At 63.9% G+C, this 8,994-nt stretch overlaps 2 protein-coding genes across 2 annotated transcripts; both read left to right on the top strand.

Moving 5' to 3' along the window:
- Positions 1-256: 256 nt before the first annotated feature.
- On the top strand, positions 257-2,299 carry EMIHUDRAFT_437164 (hypothetical protein). Its single transcript, XM_005765480.1, has one exon. The coding sequence runs from the start codon at positions 272-274 to the stop codon at positions 1,886-1,888; it is 1,617 nt and encodes a 538-aa protein (XP_005765537.1). The 5' UTR covers positions 257-271; the 3' UTR covers positions 1,889-2,299.
- A 4,239-nt stretch (positions 2,300-6,538) lies between these two features.
- EMIHUDRAFT_212830 (hypothetical protein) lies at positions 6,539-7,383 on the top strand (the record flags this gene model as incomplete). The annotated part of the gene is made up of 3 exons (XM_005765481.1): positions 6,539-6,823; positions 6,896-7,149; positions 7,371-7,383. The coding sequence occupies 3 exons, from the start codon at positions 6,539-6,541 to the stop codon at positions 7,381-7,383; spliced, it is 552 nt and encodes a 183-aa protein (XP_005765538.1).
- Positions 7,384-8,994: the final 1,611 nt, after the last annotated feature.

An 8,994-nucleotide genomic window follows, 5' to 3' on the forward strand; every position in this document is an offset into this window, starting at 1 on the left:
TCTAACACTCACACGTAATTTGGGGCCTGGAGCCCTGTTCACGCGCGCGCGAGACGTGCAGACAGGGTTGCCAGGTGAGAGCACTTGTCAGGAACACATCTTAGGACGCATCGGTCGTGGCCAAGCCCCCCCCCCCTCCCGGCGGCAGAACAACAATAAGAAAAAGGCTGGCCGAGTAACCCACACACGACGACCGTCGAATCCCTCTCGGCTCCTTGTCATGTACAACCTGGTCGGCCGTGACGTGATTGGACGTCGTGGCCAAGGTGCGATGCTCGGTCTGTTCGCCCTCACGCCATCCCTCCCGGTCCCGGTGCCGACCTCAGAGACGGCCCAGCCGCTCCTCTCGTCCGACCTCCCGGCGCTACACAGCCGCAACATCCAAGCAGGCCAGTTCGCGCCAGGCGAGCCCGTGCCGGTGTACGATTTCGCGCCAGGCGAGCCCGTGCCGGTGTATCGGTACTCGCAAGGGCAAGGCGAGCCCGTGCCGATGTACCAGTTCGCGCAAGGGCAAGGCGAGCCCGTGCCGGTGTATCAATACTCGTCCGGCATGGCGGCCCAGCCGTACGCGAACCAGCACTGGGCAGAGGTTCTGCCCGGCACGGTTGCGCCGCAAGGAGCGCCGGCGGGCTACTTTTACGACGGCGCCCCATCGGCCGAGCCCCTCCGATACGATTCGGGCTATGGCATGCCATACTCACAGCCAGCACTGGACGAGCAGTGCGAGTCGGATTGCGCGGATGCACTCTCCAAGGCGACCGGCGCCTGCCTGCTTGTGCCGACTCCTCTCATCGCGATCGTCGCCCCGATCTGCTACCTAGCCGTCGCCGAGGCCCAGGCGCACTGCGACCGGTGTCCCGAGATCATGTGCTACTCGATGGCCCCGGGCAGGACCGTCTACAAAAACTGGTGGGGTCTGTTCGGCTCGCCCGACGAGGAGCCCTTCTTCCCCTTTGCGAACCCGGGCCTCGACTACGAGTGCAAGAACGACTGGGCCGACATGCTCCCAGATTGGGGCGGGCGCGAGGCCCTCGAAGGCATCTGCGACATGTGCGAGCCCGTCTTTGATAAGTACGGCTCCGGCCGCGGCCGCAGCCTACTTCTCGACAACCTCCACATGGGGCTCATCTCCACCTCGGTGGACACCGCCGTCGACACCAAGGTGGACGTCGGCAAGGATACGGCGGCAAAGGCTCTGGACGAGATGTCGCCCGAGACGATTCGGGCGCTGGGAGGGAGGAAGGGCCTCACCTCTCTCGACGAAGCAAAGGTGGGGCTCGTCGCCGAACAAGCCAAGCTGCACGCGCAGGACAAGCTCAGACAGGGGGCCGTGCAAGCGGCCGCGTCCGCGACCGGCCTCGACGCGGACACCGTTGGCTGGCTCGGCTCATCGGTTGGCGCGCTGGACTACGCGTGCGACTGCGGATGGACGGAGGATTACGCGTGCCCGAGCGCAGAGCAGCCCGGCCGCAAGGGCTGGGCGCAGGACGCGTCGACGCAATGCTACAAGTACTGCTGCGAGGGCGCGGGGTCGCAGCTGAAATCGCTCGAAGAGATACGCGCCGAGGTGGGGCTTGACGACGAGACGGTGGCGAAGGGCCTTGGCTCGGTCGCCGACGCTGTCTCGGGCGACGACGATCAGGGTTACGGCAGCGAGCACTGGCAGCAGGGGAGTGGCTACGCAATGCAGCAGCCGTTCCAGCCGCAGCAGCAGCAGCAATGGCAGCAGTGGCAGCAGCAGCAGTGGCAGCAGCAGCAGCAGCAATGGCAGCAGCAAGCGCCGCCGCCGGCACAGTACCTGAATGAACGGCCGCAGCAACAGTACCAGCAGCCCCTCCCCGCTCAACAGTACGGCCCAGCCGCCGACACGTACGCGCAGACACAGTAGGGGTACACGCCGCCCTCCGCGCACCGCCGCAAGTTCTGGCAGCTTGGCGACGCGGGCCAAGGATGCGACGCGGTGTGCGCCGCGAGTGGCTCGGCCGAGTGCGACGTGGCGACGCTCCGCGGAGACGAGGCGGATGAGGAGTACGAGGTGGAGGGCATCGCGAAGAACCTCCTTGGCCAGCGGTGCGCCAGCAGCTCGGGCTCATCGCCCTCCTTTGCGCCTGCCATCGACGCCGCTGGAGGGTGCCTCTATGCCAACCACGGCGGCCGCTCCTGCACCGTCACGTCTGCTAGCCACCGTCGCTTCTGTCCCTGCGTTGTCTACTAGAATGGAGCTCCCGATCGCCCGGTGTTTAATTCTGTGTACACATTGTTGTAACCTGGTCTGTGCAAGCTCCCGCACATCAGCTAGAGAGGACGGCATTTTCACATCTCTCTTGAGCTGAGCGGCACCGCTCGAGCAGCAGGACGAGATCAGATTCCCGTCGAGAAGTGCGCGCCACACACGACGAGGTGCTCCCCGCCGACTAGCGACTTGAACTTGACCACGACGGCGGAGAAGTCCAGCGAGTCATCAGGAGCAGCCGTCCACTGCTCCTGCTGCCAGCGGTCCTTCTGGTCGCGCAAGGTGTTGACCTCCGCCTTGCTCAAACAGCAGCACGTGGGCTGTTGTTTGCACGTCTCGCGCGCGCGTGAACAGGGCCTTTAAGTGCCAGGGCTTCAGGCCCCAAATGATGTGTGGGTGTTAGAGTTGTTTGGTATTGAAAATCTCTGATGGATGGCCCATCCATCCATCGCGTGATAGCGTGAAGAAAGAGTGCATACGCAACACCGCTCACCGAGGAGAGAAGAGCAATTCTCGACACTGGTGCGGAGCGGACCGACGAATCCGGCTCCAGCGTCGCGGATGTCTTCGCTGGTGCGGATATGGGAGGAACCGCCGTCGGCGCTCCAGCTCTGCCTGCTGGCACTGCGCAGCACGCACAGAAGATGCAGGCCCTGTACCGCACCCGCCGCAAGCAGGCCTACGCCCTCCTGGTCAAGAACATATCTTGCAAGGACATCAAGTTCCACCTTCGCGAGAATTTCTTCCAGCAGGGGGAGCAGGCGTGGCAGTACCTTTGCTCAATTGGGGACATGGAGCCGCAGCGCTCTGATGTCCGTGCGCACGATGCGGCGTGGGCAAAGATCAGCATCGGCGCCGACATTGGCATCAGTGGGTTCACTGTCACCAAGCTCCACAGCCACATTCGCCGCGTCAACGCCGAGCGCCCGCCTACTCACCGCCACGACGAGAGCGAGATCGCTGTTCGGCTCCTCGAGTGTATCAACGAGAACTCAAAGCTTTTCGGAGCCGAGAGCCTCTCCGAGATCAATAGCACCGGGCCTGACAACGGGTACTTCTGGATTGCTGGCACCGCTGCAGGCGTCGGTGGAGTCCCTCCTGCAGTCCCTGCCCGACGTGACCTCGCCAGACTCGTCGCGCACTATTCCACCCACTGGAAGAACGCGTTTGAGAACGGCCACCTCGGCCCGGAGCAGCTGCCGACCGCCAGTGGGAGGCGGGCCTCCTCTCAGAGCGTCGGGCTGTCAACCGAGGCGAAGGCTGCTGCCATGCAAGTCGAGGCCATGCAGATGGAGCACATCCGTGCCATTGTTCCGCGTGGCGCCGTCACCACCAGACCCGGTACATCGAGCGGATTGCCGCCCTCTACGGCAGCGAGATTGGCTCTCGTGCCCAGCCGGCTCGACCGACGTCCAGCGCGCCCTCTTTGATAAGCTCGAGCCTGCTGCCGAGTGCGACCGCATCCCCGTCACCGAGTTCCTGAAGCCGCTAGGAACCATCGGGTGGCCTGCCGAGATGACGCGCCCCGATATCAAGTACTTCTTCTCGAAGCTCGGCTCTTTCTCTCAGGCTTGCGGCGCCGTCCATCGTGACGCCATCATGACCGTCATCAACTATCTCAACGCCACAAAGCAACTCGGCATCACCTACGGCGGAAAGCTCAAGATCCCCTACGGACTCGACACTTTCCCGCCAGGCTTCATTGAGTCTCGTGGCCTCCACGCCTACCATGTCCATGACGCCTCCTTCGGCAAGGCGCCACACTACGGCGGATGCGTCGTGATGTTCAACAACGGCGCCATCGACTGGAGCGCCAACAAGTCCAAGATCGAGGCTCTCAGCGTCGCCGAAGAGGAGACCGCCACCGCCTCCGTCGCCGCCAAGAAAGTCGTCTCCTGCCGGCTCATGCTCGAGGACGCTGGCCGAGCTGTCGCAGGCCCCACGCCCCAGCTCGGTGACTGCAAAGCCGTCTTTGACATCATCGTCAAGCCCGGCTCTACTGCTCGCACGCGCTACTACGAACGTGCCACCAGTTTGTCAAGCGCCTCTTCATGCTCCGCCACGTCGCGCCGTACCTCGTCGGCACTGCTTATATGATCGCCGACGTCTTCACCAAGACGCAGGCGACGCGAGCTATGTTCTTCACCTGTCGCGACTACATGCTCAACGCCAGCAACGGCCCCGGCTTTGCTGTGACGCTCCAGGGGCAAGCTGCCCGGCTGTGGAGCAAGCTCGTCGCGACCGTCGGCAAGGCGTGAGTCATCACCGCCTTCGCCGAAGACGCGCGAGTCGTCCGAGATAGTTGCCGATGCAACTAGGGGGGAGCGTTAGAGACGACTCTCTCTCTCCCAACTGTGAACAGTCGTTATCTCAGTCGTTATCTCTATATGCGCAGCTATTCATTCATAGCCGCGCCTGTTGTTTGTGTGTGTATCCGCGCTCTTGGCGCGATTACGAGACGGACAAGTTTGTGTTTTGAGCTTAGCCTTCGATGTTATGAAAAACAAACGCAAGGCGCACATGGCATATCACTCTCGGGCTCACAGACATCCCTCACACCCGCCGTTTTCTACTTTTTCGTAATAGTATTCCCATTGCGAGGGCGGACCACTCCTAGCGTGCAGACCGCGGGAGCTGGTGCCGCGGCCAGTGTAGACCTGGCCTGCGCTGTGACGCGCGCGCTCATCTTCAACGGTGAACGCGTCTGTGGCACGACTCCACCACCGTCGGCATGCGTCGTCGCAATCGAGCCCTCGTACCATTCTGGCTGCTGCTCGGATGCACCACGAGCAAATCTGAGTTGGCAGCATCTTCGCACGAGTACGATAAGTATGTTATGGCGCAGCGCAGCAAGACTGACCCTCTGTCCAGACGTGGCGCGACAAGGCTTCAGTGGGTGACCCGCCCGCAGCTCGCCGTCATTGCTGAATATGCCCAGAAGCACTTGCAGCTTTCCACCAAGTTTGCGCTTTGCCATGGTGCTCGAAGTGGGCGCGAGGCCGTCTGGTTCCGAGAGCTTCTCCCCAACGAACAGGTTTGGGGGACGGAGCTCTCGCCGGTCGCTGCACGCAGTGCTCCATGGACCATGCAAGGCGACTTTCACGACGAGAGGCCGGAATGGGTGGGCGCGGCTGATTTCGTGTACTGTAACGCGCTCGACCACTCCTACAATGCGAGCCTCGCAATCACACGCTGGATGCAGCAGGTGCACACCAAGGGCGCGACCATCATCCAATGGAGCAACTTTCACGAGAGGAAGGACCACGGCCCCGCCGCGGTCGACATCTTCTCTGCGACTCGCCGCGAGATGGTGCAGTTGATCTGCAGCCTGCCGAGTCGGTACAGCCTCTTCATCCTCACGCTCCCAGAAGGGGCTACGTTCAGCGGACGCAGTAATGAGCACGCGTACGTCGTCACTCACACGGGGAGCAATCGGACCAGGGGAGAATGTGGGCAGAGGACATAGGTCATAGCCTAGATGGTCATGGCGAGATCAGGTGATGATGCGGTTGTAACGCGGTTGTGCTTGTACATCCTCTCGCGGTGCGACGTCCTCAAGACCGCCCGGCGACCGCGGTTACGTCCGCGGTACCGGCAGGGCCGCGACCCGCGTCGAGGGTGCCGTGGCGTACAGTAAACCCCGTCGCTCCTTCTGTACGGGAGATTCACAGCTTCAGCCTTCACTACGGCTCTACCGACGGATTGTACTAAGTAATTGTATGCCATCCGAATCTCTCACGCAGGTCGACAGTGCGGATCTCCTCACTCAATACGTAATGCGGATCGGATCTCTTGGATCTTTCACGTGGGCAGTGCGGATCTCATCCCGCGGATAGTGCGGATCCCTCCCGAGGATAGTACGGATCTCTCTCATCTCTTGTTGAACCGCAAAATTTATTTTGGCTGCGCGCTTGTCCACCAGTGTGAAGGTGGTCGTGTGTCCTCGCGGAGCGACGCGGATCGCGCGCGTGTGCGCCTGCGACAAGACGAGACGAGAAAGAGAAGGAGAAGCGAACGTCGATGTTTTTGCTGCCGCGGCCGCGCCGCGACCTCCCGTTTGTTTTGGCGCCGATGCAGCGCCGTCTCTCGCCGCGCGAGATGGCGCCGCCGCGGCGTCGGCGCCGCGATCAACCGCGCTCCAGCAGCGAGCGGTGCGGAGCGGCTACCGACATGACAGTTGGCGACGGCGTCTTGATATTGTGCCAGTGCGCGCAGTCCCGTGCCCATAAAAAAGAAAATTTATTTGCTGCCGCTGTCCACGCACGGTCCCATCCGGCTGCGCGAGCTGCGAGCACGCAGCCCAATATGGCGGACGCTGGGCCCAAGGTTTCGCTCGCCGACGTGGCTGCGCGTCTGCTCGAGCAGCCACTCCCCTCCTCGAGCGGCGGCGCGCCAATCCTCGCTCGACGCAGCTCGGCCGTCCGTCAGATTGACGATGCCAAGCGCGAGGAGCGCGAGGCCGCTGCGATATCTCGCGCCAAGCGCAGCTTAGCCACGCAGGCGCACACGACACTCCGCACCGGCGCGGACGCCAGCTCCGCGGTGCTTGAGCGGCAGCTGAAAAAGATCGCCACCCGCGGTGTTGTGCAGGTGTGCGCACCGGCGCCGCCACTTCCCGACGCCGCGCTCCACTGCCCTTGACGCCCCGTCCCCCGCCGGCAGCTGTTCAACGCGGTGCGCGCCGCTCAAAAGGAGGCGCCCGAAGCGGCCCCGAAGAAGGCCAAGCGGCAGCGACGCGACCCTGGCGCTGCGACCGCGCCGCCCGCCGCAGCGCCGCTCGACCTGTCGCGAGACAGCTTCCTCGACATCCTGCGGCGAGGCACTGGCGGCGCCAAGGCTGGCGCGCCGAGCAGCTCCGCCGCCTTTCTGCGCGACGACTTCATGCTCGGGGAGAGCAAGTCGAAGCACTGGGGCAGGTGGTGGTGTAGCAGTCGCCGGTCAGCAAGCATCCCGACGCTGCGGCGCACCGCCACACGGCTCACAGCTCACAGCTCACAGCTCACAGCTCACAGCCACTCACCGCTCGGCCGCAGCTCACAGCACTCGCGCAGCTCACAGCTCGCCAGCGACGACGCAGCGACGGGGTGTAGCAGCGTGTGCCGCTCTGCGTGCCTTCTCTCGCCCCTGTCCCTCGGAGGCCACTCGGCTGAGCGGCGTGCCGTCGCCCTCTCCCACAGGCCGCTGGAGGAGGGCGAGGAGGAGGGCGAGGAGGAGGAGGAGGGCTTTGACGACGACGACGACGACGACGACGACGATGAGGAGCCGTGAGCTGCATGTGGCGGGTTTCGGAGAGGCTGCAGGCTGCAAGAGAGGAAACGGTCGCGCAGAAGAAAAGTCTCTAGCTAGGAGGAGAAAAGTCTCTTTTTCTCGTTGGGTTTCTTTTTATCGTTTATGTCCAACGCCCCCGCCAGCAGTTCAATCTCGCCGGCCCGGAGCGACCTGGCCGCCTTGGGCTTGGCCCTTGAAAGCCTTGCAGGACAGTGTCTCAGTGCCCGCCGTTCTCCATGGCGCGCGTAGCTATGACAGGGACCGCGGCCGCGGACCCGGTGGCGGACGGGGCTGGTGCGCAAGCGCCGGCCACCGTCGTGCCGCCGGGGATGCGCAGCGGACGCTGGAATAGCTCCGATCGCGCGCAACTGGAGGACGCGGTGATGGTCGCAAGGATCGCAGGTGCGTCGCAGGTCAGGCTGATAAGGCCTGGCTACGCGACCATCGAGATCGACCTGAAGCACGAGAAGGCCGCGGGCGACCGCGAGTCGGTTCAGGCGGCGGAGCGCTCGTACGTCGAGCGCACCGCGCCAAAGAAGAAGGAGCTCACCAAGGAGCAGCTCGCGGCTCGGGCCGCGGCACGCAAGGCCAAGAAGATCCGGCAGAAGGAGCGCCGGGCGAAGGAGGCTGGCGAGCGCGCCGCGAGCGAGGCCGAGCGCGCGGAGGCCCCGCGCGCGCAGCTGCGCGAGAACATCGAGTACGTGGTGGCCGGGCTGCGGTCTGCAGCTGCGCAGGCGCGCAGCCAGGCCGGGTCCAACATAGGAGTCGAATACTCGCTGCCCCCGGAGAGGGACGACGGGTATCGACGCGGCCCCAGCAAGGTGTACGCCACAGTTCCCCAGGGGACCGTGGCGACGACGGTCGCCCCGGACTGGCTCGCGAACGAGCTGGCCGGGCGCGGCAAGATTGATGCGGCATGCCGCGACCGCATGGTCATGCACCTGATGACGGCCGCCGGCGCCTCGGCGCCGGCCGACGCCGTGTTCAGGTTCACGGCTGGCGAGGCAATGCAGACCGAGGACGACGACGAGGACGCCGACCGCTCCGAGGAGTATTCCGACGACGACGGGAGGGCGTCCGACTAGTAGCTGGCCTCACCCATATCTTACCCTCTGCCCCCCCCCTCCTGCTACCCCCCAGGCTAGATGGAGTAGTCACAGATAGCCCCACACAGCCCCTTACCCCGGGTACTACCCCTTCACCCTCGCCTCGCCGTGTTTCTGAACACGTAGACGACCACGCTGTGGGGGTTGTGTTATAGGAGTAGGAGTGGGGTGCGCAGGTTGCTCACCCACGGCACCGGGCCGGTGCTTGCACTTTGAATGCCGTGGGGCTCCTGCCCGTGTCCGGGCGTGGAGATGCGAGGGTCGCCCCCCCTTGCCCCACCACTTTGTGTGTGTGGAGACGTTTACCTTACCTTACCTTAGCCTTGCAGCTAAAACTGCTAAGCCTAGAGCCGTAAGGAAGGGTTGTACGTTAAGATGCGCACAGCT

Source organism: Emiliania huxleyi, assembly GCF_000372725.1.
Source record: "Emiliania huxleyi CCMP1516 unplaced genomic scaffold EMIHUscaffold_55, whole genome shotgun sequence".
NCBI classification, from domain to species: domain Eukaryota; phylum Haptophyta; order Isochrysidales; family Noelaerhabdaceae; genus Emiliania; species Emiliania huxleyi.